We start from the raw sequence: 24,461 nt of genomic DNA, 5'->3' as shown, positions 1-24,461 counted from the left end.
GTGCCTTGAAACTATTTATTGTATCGCTTATCGGAAGTTTGATTTTTTTTCCTATCCAACATCAACCGATGATTAATAGAGCGGAAAGTTGGTAGAACGTACCGCTAGCGAAAAAATTCGGTAATTAATTTTGAACCATAACGGCAGACAATTTATCAAAAGGGCGATATTTACGCGATTAGTTGGTGGCGGTGGTGGCTTTATTTAGATGCAGACTGTATGCAGATGTTCATTAGGAAGAGGTTCAATCTTAATGAAATTTTATCTGACGGCTAAATTGTATCTGAGAATCGTTTAGCTTAAGTTATTTGATAGACGACCAGAATTACGATGATATGTTGGATAAAATTTTGAAGAAATTTGTGCTGTATTAAAATTTTTTATAATTTTTCTCGAAAAATTTTAAATTGAATATGATAAACGCTTTACAAATTGTTTTGGAGCAAAAGTGACCATATCAAATTTTATATATTTTCATTAGTATTATAGACACACTGCTGTTTTTAATACATTAAATATAGTTTCGTATATTTTGTAATTTTCATATTCATGCAAAACTTTTATATACTAAACATCAACGTGTACGCTAATTTTTTATAATAGTTAAAGTCGTAAAACTAGATAAATTGTATTCCTGTGTCTGCTCAAATTAATAGTCGAACTTTTTTGTACCGTTCTGGCAACTTTGTTCGCTATTAATCAAGTCTGAGGTACCCAATAAAAAAATATGATAAGAGGCTTATTAATTGCTTCGGCACACGCAACAACATCGACGCCCCAGTTATTTATAGAGCCTTTCGGAAACTTATTGGCAAATTGAGGGAAAAGAAACCCACTTCCTTGTCGATCGCCGATGCTGTTATTTTAAGAAAAGTTCTAGTTTTATTTTATTTAAGCAGAGATAAAGAGCGGTTTATCTCTTGAGAAAACTCTACTTGAAAACTTTGATGAGTATTTTTCTTTGTTAGATATCTTTTTATAAGAATTTTAAAAAAAAGGACGAGAAATAAATTTTTTCATAATAGTTTCTGATGTGATTACTTCTTAGTTAAAAATTAGTAAAATATTTTAGTCTTTTTGTTTGTTTTTTGGGGTAAATGTCTGACCGCAGTACAAAAGCTGAGTAGTTTTAGGAATTAGATTAGTTTACATTTGATAATGGTCAGTAATTCTTCTGACCGGAACGTTGTGCTAATCAAAATAAATAAAGACTATGGAAGCCCGAAATTCTCTTATTTTCAGTAGAATTAATCGTATTTATTAATCGCCCAGAACAAAATTTTGTTCATTATTAATCAAGTCTGAGGTATCCAAGAAAAAATTATGATAAACTCTTTATAAATTACTTTGGCACACGCAACAATATCGACGCCCCAGTAATTTATAGAGCCTTTTGGGAACTTTTTGGCAAATAAAATAAAAAAAACTCACTTCCTGTTCTATCCTCGATGCTATTATTTTAAGAAAAAAAATCCTATTTTTATGATACCTAAACAGAAATAGAGAGATATTTTTCTCTTGAGAAAATCGTGTCTAAAAACTTTAGTGTGTAAAAAGGGAAGTGGTAAAGAGGACATAAAATTTATTTTTTTTCTAGTTTTCTTATCTATTAGAATCTCAATAAAACAATCAGATAAAAATTTCGTTTCTTTCTCGTTAAATCGTTTCTTCGTTAATTCCTCGTTTCTTCGTTAATTCTTCGTTTAAAATAAGTAACGTATCTCGCCGTACTTTGGTTTACATTTCTTTTATTTACGCACTATTTTTTTTGTATAGTTATTCACTGGCTATATGTACACTTTGAAATTCACTAAATGTTTTTATAATCGATGTAACATGAAATAGCACAAAAGTGTCTTTTCGTGTGTAATAAAAATGTTATTAAGAATAGTTAAAACATCGTTTCTCTTTAAAAGTTACTGGGTTTAGAATTAATAGTATTAGATAAATTGCTATAATAAAATAAAATGTAAAAAATAGTAACGTACTTCTTATCCTTTAAATATTAACTTCTAACGCAATTTCAATTTTTCAATAACTCAAACAGCGACTCTACAACCATTAAATTTGTCAAAAATTCGTGCTGTTTTTATAAATCACCAGCAACGTGCCTTAAAACTATTTATTGTATTGCTTATCGGAAGTTCGATTTTTTTTCTATCTAGCATCAAACGATGATTAATAGAGCGGAAAGTTGGTAGAGCGTAGCGCTAGCGAAAAAATTCGGTAATTAATTTTGGACCATGGCGGCGGAAAATTTATCAAATAGAGCGATATTTGCGCGATTAATTAGTGGCAGTGCGGTGGTGGCTTTATTTAGAGGCCATGGCGCAGACTGAATGCAGATGTTCATTACGAGGAGGTTCGATCTTAATGAAGTTTTATCTAACGTCTTCATTGTATCTGGGAGTCGTTTGGTTTATTTGATGGATGACCATAATTAGGACGATATGCTGAGTAGAATCTTTAACAAAGTTTATAAGACTTTAAAATTTTTAGTGACTTATCACGCAAAAGTGTCAACAAAAATTTTCAACAGATTTTTTCATCAATCTTCCTGAAGCACAAACCTAATTTATAGAAAACATCATGAATAACTCCGATTGGCAAAAAAGGAAGAGAAGATATTTGCGCTATCTTCAGATGAATGGCTGTATCTGACACTCTTTGCAGAATGTTCGGAATATACTTAAAACCTTCATAAAATAGAAATTTAGCTCCCATAAATTTGAATAACAAGCCGGATTCAAAGCAAGCCATGCATTTATAATATTTCTCCTAATATCATCGAAAAAATGGCGGCATCTAATAACACTCAGTTATTCAACAGTTAATCTCCTCTTTGTAAACCTTAGTGAGGCTTATAATACGGTGTCAATTAAGAAACTCTTTGAAGTTCTGAAAGAAAAGGCCAATAAATATAACACTAATAAAAGTACCACAATAACTTTTTTAACTGTCGCTGTTCAGCACAAATTAAAATAGACTTAACAATGTCTGAAATATTCCCAATATCCAAAAGTCTACAACAGATGCGTTTTTTTTTGTAATAGACCTTCCTATATATTAATTGATTTTCGAATTCTGGGAGAAAAATAAAGGTGAGTTTTATTAGAGAAGGATATGATTTAAATGTAAGGATTTTGACATATTTATCATTTTCTAAAATTAAAGAATAATTACAATAAAAGCTACCTAAATTGGAATTAATCCAGTATAGCTTAATATGTTAATAATATCCGATATGTGGATGACACAGTGATATTGGCAGACAATGCACAAATGATCTCCAAATCCTTCTAAATAAGGTTAGCAGTGAAAGTCAAAGACTGGGTTTAAACACAAATACTACAAAAACTAAATTTATGGCTGTTAGCAGAAACAATATTCCGAACAGCAGAATTTACTTAAATGGAGAGGTCATCAAGCAGGTCACACAATTTAAATATTTGGGATGCATGGTTAACAAAACGTGGGATCCGAATCAGGAGATCAAATGCAGGATCGAACAAGCAAGATCTACTTTTCTGGGACTGCGAAGTTTTCTTGTGAGAATATAGTTAGAGAATATAAAATTCCTATCTGTGGATAGGAATTTGAACTTCGGCCTTAGATACAGAATGGTGAAGTGCTATGTCTGGTCCGTTTTGTTATATGGTGTGGAAGCATGGACACTGAAGGTAGCAACAATAAACCGAATTGAAGCCTTCGACATGTGGACCCTACGACGAATGCTAAGAGTGCTCTGGGTCGACCGTGTTAGGAATGAAGACATTCTCAGAAGAGCTGGTCTGGAACAACGTGAACTCTTCGAAATCATCAAGAAGAGGAAAATAGCCTATTTGGGACACATACCACGTGGAGAACGCTAGCACTTTCAGCGTCTGATTCTCCAGGGTAAAATAGAGGGGGGCAAAAGGGCGATAGGACGAAGGAAGCTATCCTGGCTGAGAAATATTCGTCATTGGACAGGCATACAGGACTTCCAAGCACTCCAAGTCGCGGCAGTTAACAGAACCATCTGATGAGGAAGAAAAAGATGAACGCCTACGCAGGAATCTGCACGGCACCTTAAGAAGAAGCTTAATATGTAGCTAAAATGACTATTGTATTTTAAATCAAATTAAAACTTGACCTAAAAAATTATACAGTGTGAGACAAAATTAATATTGAACATTAACCACTTCTAAAAGCAAGTTAATATTTTATTTTAAATAGAATACCCAGTATAATATTCCAATATTTATTGGGGAATTCATGTTTCTTCAAAATACTATTAAGGTTGCCTACCCCTCAAACAAAGATTTTCCTAGATATTTTCATTTTTATGATTTAGTGTCAGTGAATCTTTATTATTTGTTGAAATCTAGGCGGCTGTGATTATGTCTGACGTCACTTCAATATAGCTGTCTAATTAGTCCAACTTTAATAACTTGATATGATTTTGTGCTGTCAGTTAAAAGAAAAAAAAATCTCAGAAATTTGCCGAAAATGCAAACTTATCCTACATCAGAAAGAATTCATATGATTCTATTAATTAATAGAATACTTAACTGCTCCTGATTTTATCTAGTATGCGATTTTTATGGGGATATGTTAAAGACAGTGTTTAAAAAACTTAGCCAACTATTTTCGACAACATGAGATAAATAATTGCAGCAGCTTTTCGAAGTAGTCCTTTTAAAATAAGAAGATCTTTTGAAAACAAAATCATTTTATGCAGTTAACAGGAAAGGAAGCATTTTGAGCATTTGATTTCATCTAGCTAATTTTGTCACATAATTATAGGTTTATATCTAGTTTTAATTCTGTAATAATTAAAATATGTTTTAAACGTGTGTGAAGAACAAGAACCCGAGACCTCTATGAGCAGAAATCAAAATAAAACTCAAAAGACTACTGGGAATGAAGTTTGTCCATCAATCACCTTAGTGCATTTTTCAAACTGCGACATTAAAACTGAAACTAACTCAAAAAAAGTTATTTAAAAAAGTTTGTTAATTTGTTTCTTACTCATTTTTTTATTCAAATTTCTGAGATTTTTTACTCCATTAATTACAAATAACTTAAAAGAAGTCCCTTTATTTGTCCTCTCTTCTGCAGCCCACACCATATTTCACCTCGAATACCATCACAAATTGAATAAGTCAGCTAAAACGGCGCATAAAGCCCGTTAAACTATATCAACCGGCCTTATCATAAAATCCACGACAATAACTCAAATTCTTACAAAGTCGAGAGAAACTGCAGTTTCCCCAAGAAAAATAACCGCGCGCTGCACCCCGAGCATTTATCCTGAGCAAAGCGTCCTTTATCAGTTCTCACTTTGCCCTATTTTTATCCGAACCGCAGTTCCACGACGGTTTGTCCGAGGTGGCAAAAAGCAGGCCAGATCTCTCTCGGAAACGAGGCGACTTTGCAGCTCGGTCTATATTTCTTTTGGGTTTTCAGGGGGTTTTCACATTATCCGGTCATGCGATGTTTTTTAGAGAGATGTGTATGGTTGTTGTCTTGAAATTAAGTTAACAGGATTAAAGTCACAAACAAGTGATAAGTAATGTCTATGCCTTTATTGTTCATTTATTCCTTGAAAAAAGCTTATGTATCGTTCATATCAAATAAACTTTTAGTCACGTGATTAAGCTCGACCGGCACAGCCTGGCTCACTTTTACATATTTTCTTTTAATCAACATCCCATATAGCACGTCCAAATGAAATTACGTTTCTACAAGGGAGACACATGAGAAACAAAATATGTTAAATTGAACCTAAGTGTTCATCTAGTTCTAACATATACATATGAGATACACGCAGGTTTATATTGATAGAATTGTGTGATACAGTGTTTACTAGTTGTATACCGTATGCACTCAAGATTCTAAAGAGTTTTTTGTAACGTAACAAATAATTATTAAAATGATGAAATCTGACGTCGGTATATGAGACATACAATGGATAGGTCATATGTATGTGTGATACTTCGTATCATAGTTGTGCCTATAGTAAACACCTTGTAAAAATGTGACGTATACACATAATATAAATATCTATATAGACACTTTGTAATAGTGTACTGTTGTGTCTACATTCTAGCATGAAATGAAGGTGTGCGCATGCGCGGATAGCCTCTGCGTAGACACACCGACCAAGTGTATCTTATGTGTCATCTCTCCTTTCTCCTTTCTAGGAGTGGTATGTGTTAGCAGCCATTATTGTTTTATCATTCGGAAGCTCTATATAAATGTTCTGTTTGTGTGTAGTTTAAAAGAGATTTTAAGGTAACTACAAGTTTTTAATTACCTTGTTACACCTTCCTAAGAGTATTATTAATATTATAGCAGCGACTCTTCCCTTACTCGATACCCAATTTACCAGATTTTGACTCCAATGAATGAAAACTCCAAATATTCTCGTATAATGATAAAAAGGTTAGCTGAGTTAGCTCTGCAATATATTTTTTTTTAATTTGGAAATAATACAAATCTAAATGGACCAGAGAAAGAAAGATTTAAACACTTCAAAGAACTTCTTACACTGATATTCGGTAGGTTATTGATGGATCTACAGATATGTTTAATATTCAATAATCAGTTTCATATAAAATTTAAGGGTGAGATTGTTAATCTGGAAATAAAATACAACAAAGTCCAACAGAGTGCTCGATGAATGAGTTTGCTAATAAACCAACTGCTTGGAGGGAAAAGAGGAGAAAAAAATGACTAAACGAGGTCCACCAAATCGTGGCGATATACAGGGTGGCGCCTCTCATACGCCGCAGAAGCTCCAAGGAGAACTGTAGTTTATATCGAAATAAAATTTTGGCAGCATATGTAGGTTAACTGAAAGCATTTTATAAAAATATATAGAGTTATACAGGGTGTCCCCAAAAAAAGTTACACATCAAAGTTGTGTTTTTTCTAATGGAACACCCTATATATTAATTGATTTTCTGATTTTAGGAAAAAAATAAAGGTGAGTTTCATTAAAGAAGTATATACCCAAAATCTAAGAATTTTGAGATATTTCACATTTTGTGAAAACGAAAAGTAAATTTTAAATTTCGATAACAGCTACTTAAATTTTAGTTGACTATGTATAGCCTGATATTTAATTACAGTAAACATTGTATGTTAAACCAAATTGAAATTTGACCCGAAAAGTTATACAGGGTGAGACAAAATTAATATGGAACAATAGTCACTTTTAAAAGCACTTATATATCTTTAAAATATTATTAAGTTTGCCTACCCCTCAGACAAAGATTGTCCTAGATATTTTAATTTTTATGATTTTGCGTCAGTGGATCTTTATTATTTGAAAAAATCTAGGGGGCTGTGTGATATACGTTTTGTTAATTTAAGAAAAATTAACGATTATAGTGTAAAATACTCAAAGGTTTTAAAAAGATATACGTTTAAAACATATTTTAATTATAACAGAATTAGAGCTAGATATAAAACTATAATTATGTGACAAAAATTAGCTAAAATGAAATCAAATACTCAAAATGCTTCCTTTCCTGTTAACTGCATAAAATAATTGTCTTTTCAAGAGGATCTTTTCATTTTAAAAAGCGTATGTGGAGTTCTACCTGGTCGAATTTTGTAAACACTGTCTTTAACATATCCCCATAAAAAACAAACTAGATAAAATCAGGAGCATTTAAGTATTCTATTAATTGGTGAATGCACACTGCATTCACCAACTAATGGAATCATATCATTTCTTTCTGATGTGGGATCAGTTTGCATTTTCGGCAAATTTCTGAGAATTTTTTTTGTTTTAACTGACACAAAATGATAACTAGTTGTTAAAGTTGGACTAATTAAACAGCTATGTTGAAGCAACGTCAGACATATCACAGCCACCTAGATTTTATCAAATAAGTATTTACTCAGATCAAGTAAATCATGTAAATGAAAATATCTAGGAAAATATTTATTTGAGGGGTAGGCAACCTTAATAGTATTTTGAAGAGACATGAATTCTCCATTGAATATCGGAATAATATACTGAGTGTTCCATTTAAAATAAAAGAGTAACATGCTTTTAAAGGTGGCCAATGTTCAATATTAATTTTGTCTCACCCTGTATAACTTTTTGGATTAAGTTTTAATTTGATTTAAAGTACAATGGTTAATTTAACTACATATTAGGCTATACCGGGTAAATTCGAATTTAGGTAGCTTTTATTGTAATTTTAAAATTGTTCTTTATTTCTAGAAAATGTTAAATATGTTAAAAACCTTACATTTTAGTTATATACTTCTCTTATAAAACTCACCTTTATTTTTCTCTCAGAATCCGGAAATCAATAATTAATATATAGGGTATTCCATTACAAAAAACACAACTTTGATATGTAACTTTTTTGGGGACACCCTGTAGAACTCTCTATATTTTTAAAGAGTGCTCTCATTTAACCTACATATGCTCACAAAATTTCATTTCAATACAAACTGTCGTTATCCTTGGAGCCTCCGCGGCGTATGAGAGGCACCACCCTGTAACAGTGTTTACCATTTTAGTATGTTGTTATATTAGGTACTTATATTTTTAATACATTTTGATACAAATTCTGTTCTTTTACAGTGTTTTAAATGTGTTTAAATTTAATGTGTTAAAATTATGTTTTTTCATATTTTTGGTAAAATAATAAACGCTTTTCTCAGCAAAATGTTATGCTGTTACTTTTAACTGATTACTCTTGGGACAGTTTAAACAAATTTAAAAAAATATATCTCCAAGAATCTTAAAAAACTAAGTTATATTGACAATACATGTTAGCCAATATACTATAAGTTTGATTCCCTTTACACGGGTTTTCTATAAAAATAACGACAAAAATTTAAAAACTTTTTTTTTTCATTACTCACGGGACAAAAAGTTGAGCTATATTTGTAATTAAATTAAAGTAATTTTTACTTATATTTGGCACAAAAATACACCAGTATACAAACGCTTGACAACAACAGTAAATGACGCGCACCAGGCCCAGAGCTAGCGTCCTTTTGTTTTTCCATGGCAACTCTTCATATAAAATGCAATTATTAAAGATTTTTTGCAAACGAATTCTAATAATTTATCCCTAATTTTTTTCGCGAAATCTGGCTAACTTAGATAATATAAGATATTTTTTTAAGAAATTTGATTCTTTTTTGAAAAAGTTTATTCAGTAATTCACAGAATAATATTACCACTAACAATGACACTATAAACAAATATTATTTTTATTATTTTAATAACTTTTTTGGGTCCATTTAAATTTTAATGTCACATAGATGGACAAACTTCATTTCCAGTAGTCTTTTGAATTTTATTTTAATTTCTGTGCGTGGAAGTTTCTGCTCCGGCATGTTGCTGCAAGGTGTCCAATACTGGTACTTGGTTTACCTTCCAGGATTAGACACATTTTTTCTCTTTAGTTAAACTCGCCAAGGTGTTGTTTGCAAAATTTGACTTTTAATACAGTAGATAGAGTAAAAAATAGCTACTTTTACACGATCGTAGAAAAATGTCATTTAAAAGTAAAGCATTTCTACGCCTAAGCACAAGAGTACGAAAATTATTCTTTTTATATTATTTGCAACGTTCGAAATTCTTTAAAAAAATATTTGTGACGTTTGAAAAAAAACAGCATGTTCCATTCGGAATAAAAATGGCTTTATGTGCCTCGCCCATAAATGTACAGCTAACCACAGTAGTCCCTTGCGGCCGCAGTGGAGCGCCTTAGTAAATACAACCGTACAGCTTCGCCACAAAATGTATCATTTTAAGAATTTAAAGAAACGTTAAAAATAGTACAGTTTTAAACCTAAATAGTACAAAAATTAATAAATACCTTTCTTTTCCGGTTAAATAAAAAGAATTTTGATATATATTTTGATATAATGTGCGTTAAAAATTTCTATTTACTGAACTTAATCAAAATAGATTGACTTGTCGAAAACCCAACCACTTCTCTACAATCTTCGCCGATTTTTGCTCAATCCGCAAAAGTAATCCGCTAATTTCTCCCAGGCTATCAATCATTTTGACAAACCAGAGCCAGTCGTTCATTCCTCTTTTCTCTCTACGATCTTTTGGCCTTCTTTTTCTCCTACATCCAACAGCTTTTTACCACTTTATTACGTTAGGAGTTAAAACTCATCTTGGCTCGGGTTTTTTTCAGCCTGCAGCGAAAAAAACGAAAGAAAAAGAAAATAAAATGTCAAAAAAATAAGTGGTCGAATGAAAGATCATTTGGATTTTTTTTCTCGTGCAATAAATGTATGAGGTATTTGTAAACATATAACCTTCAATAACATTATTACTGCACTTAGTTATTTTTTCCACATTAGTTTTAATTACCTCTTATTTCTTTGTGCAGAAAGGATATTTTTCATGAAACATACATACTTTTGAGGTTACGGGTTACATTGCGATATAAGCCATATGATCAAAAAAAGCGCGTCGGATAAGCTTGAAAAATACGATTGAATACATTTGCCTTATATTTTTAGATACAAAATCTTCATTTCCAAGCCAGCGTTAAGAACGTTACACATTTTAATAAGTCAAGAACAGACAGACCGATTTTAATGTACTCTTTTATATGGGATTTGTCACCGCTCCGAACAGCATAACTATTAAAATATCAGAAAACATGATAAAAAATTGGTCAAGTGCGAGTCGGACTCACGCACGAAGGGTTCTGTACCATTCATTATCTATACATTAGACACTATATTATTATAAACTTTTTTTCCGATTTAGCTGAAATTTTGAATGCGAGTATAAGTAATTTAAAAAAAAATGAAGAAACACATTACTGAAAATTGTACTAATCAATAATAAATATGTAAAAAGTAAAAATAAATATGTAAAAATTAAAAAAAAACGATTAAAAAAAAGTCGCCTTGACTAGGATTCAACGTTGCCTTACTACGGCTCCAAGGTCATAGCAGCGTCAAGTCCTAACGTTTTAACCACGCGGCCACCGAGAACTTGAAAGATTCTATGTAAATTTCTTACTTAAAAGATAATGTTTAGTGAAAGTACTTTTTTATTTATTATTATACCTGAATTCCCCTTATCTGAATTCTGAGTTATATTGTTTATTATTTACATTTATTTAATTCTGTTTTTAGTATTTGTTCTTATACCGGCAACATAGATACATTATCTGTGAAAATTTAAATTGTCTAGCTATAACGGTTCATAAGATAGACTTTTGTGACACACGGACGGACGGACAGCGAAGTCTTAATAATAGGGTTCCCGTTTTTACCCTTTGGGTACGGAACCCTAAAAAATTATACAAAAAAATAATTTTTAAATAAATTCGGTTTGGAACTCGACCATCTTTTGCAATTAACAGTTCACGTCACGCACGCTTACAGCTGATTTCAAACAATTGATATCGATTGCAATTTGCATGTACTGATTTCTATCGAAAATCGACAACTATGAAACTATGATTCCTTCCCCGACACGAACGGTACATTGTGAGATAGGAAATTATAGAGAGAAGCAAGTCCTATAACACAGGATACAACATTTTAATGAACAGTGCTTTCCATAAAATCAATAAAATGAAAAATATACGAAATAATATACATGTACTGATTTCTTTCGAAAATTGACAACTATGAAACTATGATCCCTTCCCCGATACAAACGGTACATTGTGAGACAGAAAATTGTAGAGAGAAACAAGTCCTATAACATAGGATACAACATTTTAATGAACAGTGCTTTACATAAAATCAATATAATGAAAAAGATACGAAATAATATACATGAACTGATTTCTTTCGAAAATCGACAACTATGAAATTATGATCCCTTCCCCGACACAAACGGTACATTGTGAGAGAGAAAATTGTAGAGAGAAACAAGCCCTATAACATAGAATAAAACATTTTAATAAACAGTGGTTTCCATAAAATCACTAAAATATAATATAGGAAATTCAAATAATTCGTTTTCTGACAAATGGAAATAAATTGTCTGACCGTTTGACACTTAATGTCAAAGAAAGCTAGAATCTAAATCAATGACATTTTAATGATTTAATAATTGATTATTTAATTTATGCCACAGCACTGTGATAATCACTAAATTTGACGTGGCAGTTTTTTTCGTTCAAAAATTTTAAATATTTTTTTTTTCTCAAAAACGGTTAATGTTAGGTATAGAGTGTTTAACATCAATATTCATAGAATTTTACAGAGAATTTAAGTATGTATTAAAAAATGGAGGCACCCATTTAAAATAAGAAAGTTGCTGTCAACTTCCGCTATTTCAGAAAGTGTCGCCATATTGAAAATATTTTTAATCGATAGATCTCGTTGTAAAACAATGATGTGCAAAAAAATCTCCGATCTAGATATTGTGGTTCTCTAGAAACTTCTAATGCAAGCTCAGCCTGGGACACCCTGTATACAAGACTTTGAAAATAAACGGAGTGTCCCATTATTTACTTGAAAACTGTATAATTTTGTACCCATCCCATACAGAAAATCTGATAATATAAAAATATAATATTACTTATTAATAAAAATATTCAAAATATTGTCGAAAAACAGAAGTTATCGTAGAGGGATAAAATTTCGAAGGCAGATATAAAATGAGAAACTAAACACCTTTTTCGAACAACACACGATAAATAAACCAAGTTCAACGAACACATCCAGAAACCGTAAATAAATCCGGAAAAAGCCATGTTCTCGTCGATCTTCCTGTGTACTTTTTCCCCCGATGTTTGCGACATATTTGATGGATGGACCGCTTGTCGATTAGAGACTGGAAGCGATCGAGACGATCAGACCTAATCCAGTATCTTTCTATATCTGGAAACGATGTTTTTATTACCCGACGACATCGGTTTACGCTTTTGTCGGTCCGTTTTCCACGAATTTTTGACGCCAAGCCAGAAATTTCGGTTAATAAATACGAAGCGATCCAAAACTATTAAATTGGTTGGCTATTCTGATTTTACTCATTTGATTGGCAATAAATTTAAGAAATTCAAATATTTATCAGTTATAAACTGATAAACTTACTTACTTATAGTGTGACCAACGGTTCTGTAGCTACGGGGTATCGGCAGGGGAACGCAGTTGTAAACGAAACACGCCCAATTTCATTCATAAAATAGGCATGGGCGTACGGTGTTATATGAAAATAATGTGTATCATAAATATAATACTCAGATTAGTATTTTTTTTCAAAAAACTTTATGCTGTTTGAATCGTTACTGTTGAGTTAGCAGATAAACACTAAAAGCTTTTATTAAAGCTCCCTTAAATATTTTGAATCATTTTATTATTGTGTTGTTAATATAATAGAAGAAATAATTACAGCTGTGGGTTGGAACCTTTGGTGTTACACAGCAAAATAAAACACTAAATCAGTACAATACACCAAAACACTTTTAATTTTACGCTGGACGCACGTTTCGCTAACCATGTCTGCCATCAGCAGATGACAAGACTGAGTCTTGAGGTATATTTATTTATAATATCTGTACTAACTATATTTTTTTCTATAATACATAATTTTAGATATAACTATTTCCAGCAAAAAAAAATCTTGAAAATAGTTAACTTTGGAAGCGCAAACAAAACATAATTTTACTCACCAGTAGATCCAATATTGCCTATTACACCAGATATGGTATCGCTCCGCCAGCAGTTTTTAAAGGTTAGGTCATTGTCTACCCATATGTTTCATCCAAATAGATAATACTTGGCTATATTTTCAAATTTCGCGTATATATTTATATCTCTCTCTGTAATATAATGGGCCGCTCCATTAATATTTACCTGTTATTTTGACATTTACTCCAAAAAAAATTCATTTGATTTTAATAATCCCCTAAGCGTTTCCCTGCAAAAGGAAAATTTGATTCTTTCTGCAATTTTTGCAAAAGCTTTCTAATTGTGGGGACGAGTTTGAATTCGAGATAAAATATATTTATCAAATTCCTGACCACTTCGAAAAAGTCGTTGAGCTTTTCGACAGCAGTCTCACGTGGTCGTTTCTTTCCTGAGAGGATATCATTTTATCGGGGTTAGTTTTCAGCCTTTTTTTTATCTTCTGTGTGAATTTTTTTATAGCCGATACGCTAACTCCGGTATAAAGAAATATCCGCTCAAGTTTACGTTTAAGCGGCAACTTAAGCGAACTCTCTGTAGCTTCTTCATCGCAAATCCTATTATGAACACAAGGAAATAAACCAAATGAGATTTCATCCACCTTATTATTAACTTACCTATATAAATTAGCTATTATTTCTCTTGTCTGACTATGTAGAGTCTTACCCTTAACAAATTTATTCATTTTAAAACACAAATATACGATCAAACTTAATATTAATAATTAAAAACTACGAACGAAAAACATTATAACAAGATAACAAAACAATAAAACACAACTTAACTATGAAATATACGAAAAATATAGGAATAAAGTTTAGGATAACCGGTATAAAATAATGAAATAAAGTAATAATGATCAAAAAAATGACACCGCCACTGGATATTTCAATAGTATTCAATATTCCTACTCTTTTCAGAAGAGACCGTGAAGTTGGGGATAAAGCAAGCGAATAGGAAAGGCGTAAAAGACATGGCAACCGCGTGGTAACAAATCCTGTGACGTACTCTCACCAATCATTTTCGATGAATAGGCGGCCATGCGCGGCGATGCCGGTTTGCCAATGATATCGTTGAAAAATCTTCAACTTTCATAATAAGCAGATTATACAGAATGAAAGAAATAAGTTATTAAATAAAACATATCAAACAATATGAACTACGTTAAAATTCCTTAGTAATATACGTCAGAATATATGCTAAACACATTATATATAATAAAAATATATTAAATTTATATATATACATATTCATGTCTGGCAAATTTGCTATTTTATAGATAAACGTGGCAATATCGATTTTTTTTCTCGCATTCCTTCCGTAGCTTCAGATCCGCTGGTCAAACAGTACTGCCATTACTCGCTGACGAGTATTTGACACGCCTCAGAAGATGTTTACGCAAGGCGTTTCCTTTCATGAACTTTTCTGTGACTGAAAAGCCCGATATGCGATGTTATCTCTCTTCTGCATCTCGGACATTCAAAAATCTCATTACTTGGTAGCCGTTTTTCCTTTTTGGTTGTTGTTGTTAATTGAGTTTACAATTCTTCTCCATTGTGTTCTATTGGGCGCTGTTTCCTCTCATTGAATCTCCATGATTATCCCCTTTAAGTTGTTAAGAAAATATCCTTGTATATTTTGAGTTTCAGGATTCCTCTTACCATCTACAAGCTCACGGTAAAGAAGAGATTGCGGTAGGCGGTTTTCTTGCATCCTGCATACGTGGCCAGACCATCTTAGGCTCTAGTAATCATGGCTTCAGCGCTCTGCAACTTTCGTTTTTGTGCTAAAGTCGTGATAGTAGAAAACCATGTCTTTTAATTTCATGAATGATCTTGAGGCGCTGCTAATTGTGTGCTGAATTTCAGAGTCATATAAGAGAAATATACAACCTAAAATATTAGCACTTATTTAAGACTCACCCTGTATAGCACACGTTTTTTGAAAAACCCTGTATAGTGACGCACCTTCATTTCATAGGGTCGTATATTTCGTGTTGATTTTTTCAGTATTCCGCTAAATTAAATAAATGCTTTAAAATGGATATAAAAACCCCGAATATTTTAAATTTACACAATCCTTTATAACGGTGCAGATGCGCTATAAAATTGTAATTTTAAAAAAATCAAAGAGTACAATAATATCCATTAATCCATTTTATTTGATTTAAACGGGAGTAGTTACTACAATATTTACAAACAAAATTGGTTTATTTCATAAATATTTTCGAAAACTCTTTTTATGTGTTTTTTTAATAAAACTCTCTTTGTAATATATTCACTAAACGCATAAAATAAAATGTTGATATATGGATTAGTCCGTTTTTTGCGAGAGATTGATTAAATTGTTAATGTTAAAATTAAAAATCTGTTACAATTCAGCACAAGTGTTTCGCGATCAAACTTGCTGTTAAATCTTAAGCTTCATTCAGAATCTTGCAATTAGTGGAATAAATTAGTGGTTTCAATTACTGCAGAAGTTTGTTTATCTAACTTTAATGTAAGCATTCAGAACGTCAGTAGTTAGTGGTAGTAATTTTCAATTAGTAAATTTTGCCACTAATAATACTTCAAATTGTCAACTAAAGTTATTTTGAACTTAAGCAAGCGGTTAGTCTCGGTCAAAAATCGAGATAAGTAGTAAAATAATTTTCAGTGGTAAGTAACTATATAGTACATAATTGTACTAGTGTGATTAATGTTAATTAATACTAATTTATAAGAAAGGCAGCAAAGAAGACATCAGAAACTATAGATTAATAAGCCTACTATCCGTAACATACAAGATATTCATAAAAATAATAAACACCAGAATACAAAACACGCTAGACGCTGCACGACCGCAAGAACAAGCAGGCTTTAGAAGCGGCTTCAGCACTATTGATCACATACATACACTAAGAGAAACAGCCGAACAAAAGAATACGAACTTCCACTAGCCGTAGCCTAGAGTCGATATATCCTAAGACAATAATAGAAGCCCTAGCGAAACAAGATATTGATAGGCCTTATATAGAAACTCTAGCCAATATATACAAAGAAGCTAAAGCAAGAGTAATGATACATAAAACAACCCCAAAGTTCCAAACTGCCAAATGAGTTCAACAAGGACACGCGATATCCCCAAAGCTGTTTACAGCAACATCAGGAGAAATCTTCTAGACTGGACCAACAAAGGATTAAAAATAGATTGAGAATAAAAAAAAAATTGAACAGTCTAAGATTTGCTGCTGACATAGTCCTAATTGGCAATAGTCATGAAGAACTACAAACCCAAATTAACGAACTAAACACAGCCAGCAATAAAGTAGGTCTCAAAATGGATTTACAAACTAAAGTAATATACAACGAACTAATAAACAGAAACACATCCTAATAATTAACACAAAACTGGAAACAGTGGAAAATACATATATTTTATATACATATATTATATAATATTTCTGATATAAATATTATATATTTATATCAGAAATCAACCGAAGAATTAAGTTAGCATGGAGTACTTATGGAAGAACAAATCTAGAATGCCAAAACATTCGACAAATGTGTACTCCCATTCATGACCTATGCATGCGAAACCTGGACACTTAAAACGGACATTAAAAGGAAACTGCAGTTTGCACAGCGCTCAATGGAACATGCTGGGAATAACCAAGAAAGACCACAAAAGAATAGAGTGGATATGACAAAAGACCTAGATAATAGATGTCATCAACAGAATCAAATCCCTCAAGTGGCAATGGGCAGGAAACCTGGCAAGAAGGATGAAGAACAGATGGACCACAAAAATTGCAGCATGGTACTCACGAGGAAATAAGAGACCTAGAGGAAAACCAAACCTGAGATGGAACTATGATAGTAGGAAATTAGGAGGGATGTCTTGGATGCCCGCATAGATAACAAAAGACAACAATGGACCCAACTACAAAGGGGCTATCTAAATAGGTGAGGGAGGCTACACCATAATTGGAAATAGTTGAGTAAGCTAAAAATGATGATGATGATGTACTAGTGTTGTACTTCAGTCAACTATAAAATTTACTTACAAATTAACTTATTATGTACCTCTTCCTGCATTTTATCTTTTATTTACGTCTTGTCAGAAATTTTGGTACGACAATTTGACTTAGGTGTTTCAGTAGTGTATTTAATATTTGTATTATTAAATCCTTATTATCATTCTGTATCTATTTAAAAAAGAATATCTTTTAATAATTTTAATATGATTAGAAATAATTATTCTCCATCCAGAGCATTAAGCAAACAATGCCTTCCTCTTCTCGTGGTCAGTTATGCCATTTACGGTAAAACAATTTTCCAAACGCCTTTTATAGATCACCCAGTCGCTATTTTGACCAGTGAATTCTCTAATTTTTATTGTGTGTTTATCCTCGTCGCCAATATGGTCAAACTTAATATGTTTTACTAAAAACTATATTTTAATAATGTTTAAAACAGTCAGTATAAATTCTACAATGAAACTGCGTCTTACCATAGTATAAGGAAACTAGTAGTTTTACTCCTTGTCAAATCTTTTGTTCTTTTTCTGCCACTTTATATGACCTTGTTCTCGCCTCCGTAGCCGACGACGTAGCTATATTGTCAAGACTTAAATATAGGCCAACTTGGGTTTACATCAGATTGGGAAAAATCATGTAAAATATAATTCTAGTAAACCAATTTGATGTAGATTCAAGGGAATCGTTCGCGTATACGTCGACCTGAATATGTTCTTATAATAAACATTGATAATTAAACAATTAAAATCAGGTCGATGTAAGCGTGATATTTCAGGGCTAGCTCGTACTAAATATCGGTGCTGGAAATATACAAAGGAGATTTTTGAGCACGTACCCGCCGATAATTGGGACGAGCGGAAAAATATAAAATAGTGTGCTGAAGACAGAGTCGAGAAGTTAGTCCATCGATGTGAGCCGTATTATACAGTTAGTAATCCGCGTCATCAGTCGGTTAGCAGAAGACAGCGCAGACTGAAGATGTTCCTGTAAGTACTTAGTTAACTAAACCATTAAGTCTTGGCATTCCCCAAAATTGTATTATACTGTGAACTTTATGTTAAATAAATGTGTATTTTGTTCAATGGTTGTTTTGATTGAGAGAGGTACGAAACTAAAATAAACGAAAACAAAATGTCAATCGCATTATATACCTATCAATTTTGTTTACATTTACAACGCAAAAAATCGATTTTTTTAAACATTTTTTCCAGAAAATCTTTTTCATAACTTTTTTATAGTTATAATGTAGCAAAAAATTGTAACACCGTGCTCGTCCTGGGCACTAAATGGCCCCAAATGACCCAAAAATCATTTTTCCGCAAATATCTGACAAAATATGAAATTTACAAAATTTTTCTTGGAATCAAGCTTAGATTACCTACAAAATGGTCCTTATAATTTTGTATGTAGAATTAGTAGTTTTTGAGATATTCCGCCTCAAAGATCCCTGAATTTTCTCTCCAAAATTTAATATTTTTGATGATCTAAAGTTCATTTAAAAGGTAGAATCAACAGCTATCACATTTTGGAACTTGTTTGCATTTTGTTATATTTTATGATAATAAAAAAAACCTCACAAACATTCTTTTTTTAGATTTTTATAAAGTTACTCATATTTTCACTAATAATAGCTTATTTGTCAAGATTTTAACAGATGTTCTTTTAAGCAACTCAGAAAGTTTGAAGTATTTGCTTAATTACATTTTAAAACAACTAGTGAGTGGCTATTACCGTTTTTGGGGGATTTTAGGAAAGTAAACACTCGTAAACAAAAGAAAATTGCATATACAGGTTGTTAATTTGTTTATTACTCGCGGCAAGAGCTTTATGGTTGAAGTCGGCCCGCTCGTCGAGAGACGACGCGACGGGACGAGTCGGCAGAAAACCCTATAAGTGCATGCGTTCTCAATAGGCAATGTTCCCCTCTAAGTAACTGTCCAGTTAACAACCTGTATACGAATAGTCGATACTTTACGATAAAAAGTGCTAGGATCATTTTTTTAGCTATGGACCTGATCTTCCATTTGGCGATCATGAAAGTCATCTACATGCCATATTTCGACCAACATTGACGGAAACCCCGTTCTTTGAACCTTTAAGGACGTTTTTAACAGTTTTCCTCGGACTTTACGAAAAAAATTATCAAAACTTTTTTTTTATAGATAATGACCTAAGCTTCATTTTTTATTCCAATGAATAGTTATAAATTGCATACTTTGGCAAATCTTTGCAAAAACTAGTTTTTGGACCATTTGGGATCATTTTTTCGACCAAATCTGGCCGAGCACGATGTTACAATTTTTTATTCTAAAACTACTCCCGAAAATGTACACAATCCGCCTAAAAAGTCAAAGATTGGTTTGGTCAAAATCACGAATAATAGACCATGTTTTGTCAAATGTCAAATCTGCGCCATTATAATAATAATGGCGTCTGTCCAATAGGACAGAAGCTATAATTGACCGAGAAATCAATCACACGAAAACAATCCGAAAAAGAGTTTTTCTATTTTAGTTTAATAAATGCGTATCATGTCCAAAACTATTATGAATAAATCTATGCTTGATTTATATTTTTAGTAAATATTTTAGAAAATTTATAGAAAGAAAATATATATTTCGAATTCATTACCTACATATGATAAATTAACATAACACGATTGACACAGATAGAAATAGCGCAAATATCCAGGAAATTGGATTTTGCTCCTTGCTCTACTTTATTTTAGACGCATCGATACGAAACTATAATAAACGAAAACACAATGTCAATTGAATTATACAGGGTGAGTCTTAAATAAGTACAAATATTTTTAGGGGTAGTCTATGAGGGTTTTTTTGCGAAAATTTTTTTTATTTTTTAGTGGAAAAACATAATTTCTTGATAATCTGGCAACGTAAGTGTAGTAGATTAAATTTACAAGAAAGAAAACACAAAAAAGGTCCAGTGGTTCTCAAAATTTAAGCAAAAAATATTTTTTGTTTAATTTTCAAAGTAAAATAGGTAACTTATTAAACTAATAACTATTATTTTTACTATTAATAACGGTTATTTTGGACTTATTTGAATAACGGTAAAGAGAAAATATGTTTCTTTTATCAAGATTTACCAGCCCTGGAAATATTTGCAATTATTTAAGACTCATCCTGTATGAGTATCAAATTTTTATACATTTGCAAAAAATAGAATTTTTCAAAAAAAATCCTGAAAGTCTATTTCATTGAAGGGTCGAGTTAATTAACTTTCCTGTTCCAAATTTATATACATTACGGATATAGAAAAATACTACATTGTTGAAATAAGAAATGCACTAAAATTGTATTTAAAGATTTTTAAATATCTTTCAATAATTGGTATGGCTAAACTCATTCTAATGAAAATAGTAATTAAAATAAAAAATGTTTGAGTAAATAAGTACAGTAATATTGTTATGGGTTAATTTATTTAAGACTTGTCTCATCATGTACAGATGGTTAATTTTCTTAAAGTACATTTTTTGTGAAAGAACTTCTATAAAATTCAACTCGTGTCACTTCTTATGAACTTTTTAAGTAGCGATATACGTTATGGGACTGTAAAATTTCATTTTTATAGCGACTCGTAATTTTAAACCCTTTTAAGAGATAGCACATGTCGGGATAAGTTGATTTTAAACGTCATGTTCTAGTGAAAAATTTACTATTATTTTTAAGGTTCTCTGAGCTAATGTAATGAATTATGTTTTTTTTGCACCTGTGACAGATAGCATATAAAATAATATAAATTCAATTAATTTTTAACTATACAGGGTGCTACAAATTCGAGGTACGACCATTGGTATCTCGGTAACCGTAATAGATATGAACATGGTTAAATTGGGGCAATGTTGCGCTTTGGGATGTTCACCAAGATGCCATCAAAAAAGTTTTAAAAATTTTACGGATTCCTGAGTTTTTTGGAAGAAAACGGATTTTTTTGAAAATGAATTTTATTTTTTCCTGTCGTTACTTTTAAGAAAATCAAAAAACTAATTGCACATTCTGATGATCACTTTATTAGGGCTATCTAATGGTATTTCTAGATTTTCAAGTTAACTGATAATTTGTGAAATACAGAGGCCAACTTATTTTTTTTAAATAAGGATCTGCAATTTTTATTTCAGATTTTGAAAAAACTCGGCCTCCTGAGTATAAAGAATACCCTTAGTAGGTCGGAGAATAGGTACTCTCAGACCTACTGAATATACATGTAAAATTTCATCAAAATCGGTTGTGAACAAATACAACAACTGTGACACAGATTATATCAGATATATCTACGTAGTAGAATTCTGGAAATATCGCAGATATTTTTATTTATTAATAAAATAATTTCATTTTAAATTTAGTACACCATTAACCTAGGTTAGTTTGATTGGTGTACAAAATTCCTTCATCTTTATGTTTTCATACGTATATATCTTCAAGTCATATTCGCATAGCAAAATAATATTTTGTTCTCTTTTTCTAAATGACGTAAATCGTGCCTCCGGATTCTAGGAAAATATTTTCCCGTCTGCTAACCGAACAGATCTGATTGAAGCGTAATATTTGATCGAATAAAAATATTTCTGAGGAGTTTATTTTTCTCCGATCCGGTAAATCAAATATGTGACGTCCATTATAAAGTATAAGTTGAAATCGTATAAAACGGCGTAACAGAATATATTTGCTATAAAATTATATTGGTTCCAATTATTTTTACATTTTACTTAAATAAATTTCTTAAAATAATTACTTCACTTAAATAATTGTCGCTGATTAATTGGACTGCAATTTCTACAAGTTTAGATCCATATAAAATATTGTTCATATCTTCAATTTATATCCATATCCATAACGTGGTTTTAAAAAATACCAAAATAACCACCTATTATCTGGAATGCCTGGATACCTTAACTTAAGACAACTAATAAAAAGACAAGAAATACATTTTTAATTTATACGTCCATTAAAAAATACGATTTCATACATTTCTCATGGTCGATATTAAAAAAAAATGAATGAAAATAAAAAGAACTCCATGTTCTTATTTTTAGTTTTCTTCTTCATCATCATCGTCGTCTGGGCGTTGTGGAATTTCAAATTCTTCTTCATTTCATCTTCAACAACATTTGTCTCCAAGTCTTCTAGGATTTCAGGGTCAAATGTACAATCTTCATTAACATCACTCTGATAGAGTGAGGCATTGAGACAAGCTTGCCCATTACACTGGCCACAAGCTAAAGAGCATGGAAACCCTGATTTCCTGCATCCACATCGCGAACCACAACTATTCTTGCAGTTGCAGAATATTGTGTTCAGCAAATTTTCTGGAGCTGGTGGTAGAATAGTAGTGGTAGGTTCCAGGAATCCATTACGCATTATCCAACCCCAGTCCTGGGGTTCTAAATCATGCCCTAACCAAGTCTGAACTTGGTAGTAAACACGATTGAAATGTTGGTGAGCTGCTGCACTTATTGGTGGAAGATTTGATAATTGCACAGGTTTATTCAGTTTGGTTGATTTGTTGTATTGTATATAACGAAGATGGCCGATGCTGTTCTCAGATTTTAGGCATTATAGATTGCTAACAAAGTTCGCACTCCATTCTCAAATAATTTTCTAATTGTGTAAGGAGGTAAGTGTTATTAAATGAAGGTATACTTAATTTATAAAAAAATATTATATTCAATATAATCTTATATGAAAAAATGTAAATTATTTATAATTACATATTTTTCAATAATTAACGGACTTTATACGGCGCGGCGTGTTTTGGACCGAGACTACAGGTTGAACTTGAATGATACCGTACATAATGAAAGACTGCGCGCTCACCGCCCTCTATCTCAAAAATGGTTTGAGGTACAAAAAAATTTTTGAAACAAAAGCTGTAGAGAATTTTATCCTCTACAATATATATAATAAATACAAATAAATGTGAAAGGGAACGAGAGGGAACGAGATATTTGCAAAAAATGCGCTAAAAATCGATTTTTTGACCTTTGACCTCAGTTATCTACAAGTCGCGTACATGCTATCATATGTAGGTTTTGAGACATGTTTTAGGATGTTAAAATAAAGGTTTGTACGAGTTTGTAAGAGTTTACAATTCCGAGGTGATACCCCTAAGATGACTGGACTATTGAGCTTGTACTCACCTTGAACCAGTACGTACAACCGGGCCTTAGTAATTATTTTTATCAGGTAGTAATTGATAATTTTCATGTTTAACTTCATATAATGTCATTTTAATAAAACACCAACAGTTTTTATAGACGTATCTGTTGAAAAAAACCAAAGTGTTCTTGAATAGTTGTATTTAGATATTTTAAATAGTTTTTTTCTCTGTTCTTTGTGTTTTTTTCCCGAAACGTTAAGCATTTTTTTTGTCCGTTAGGCAATTTGTTAAATGGTAAATCACTGCTAAAGAGCTGGTTTACAAATGAGGTGTGTTTACAAAAAATAACTATTTTATTTTGTAGTTTTTCTTACAGCGAAATACCCATTGGAGCTTAATTTTAATAAAATTTTAATATTCAGTACTAGTAATAATTTACTATTATTCACGTGAAGGAAAAGTAAGCATGATAAAATAGTACTACGCGGGAAATTACCTTAAAAAATGTATCTGACATGCCTTGGTTAACTTCCCCTGAATATTAAAATTAATTTACTATTGACAATGATAAAACCATAGTTTGTAAACTTGAAATATGTCGGTTTATGACTGGTGTTTGATTGTTAACTGTTTTGTTTTAATATAAAAATAGATGCATCTTTCTTAAATTACTCAAAAT

The 24,461-nt window shown here is 31.6% G+C and overlaps 1 protein-coding gene across 1 annotated transcript in view; it reads right to left on the bottom strand.

Moving 5' to 3' along the window:
- The window catches only part of LOC115879196, a 240,595-nt gene that overhangs the window by 124,947 nt on the left and 91,187 nt on the right, over positions 1–24,461 (bottom strand). Inside the window, exon 6 of the mRNA XM_030895887.1 lies at positions 21,693–21,706. Coding sequence (XP_030751747.1) covers positions 21,693–21,706 — 14 coding nt within the window. The remainder of the gene's footprint in view (positions 1–21,692; positions 21,707–24,461) is intronic.

The sequence above is a fragment of the Sitophilus oryzae genome, unplaced genomic scaffold (genome assembly GCF_002938485.1).
Source record: "Sitophilus oryzae breed Bouriz unplaced genomic scaffold, Soryzae_2.0 scaffold_1576_pilon_pilon, whole genome shotgun sequence".
Lineage (NCBI taxonomy): Eukaryota > Metazoa > Arthropoda > Insecta > Coleoptera > Curculionidae > Sitophilus > Sitophilus oryzae.
The sequence above is the reverse complement of the archived record's forward strand: the minus strand, read 5'-3'. Positions and strand labels throughout refer to the sequence as shown.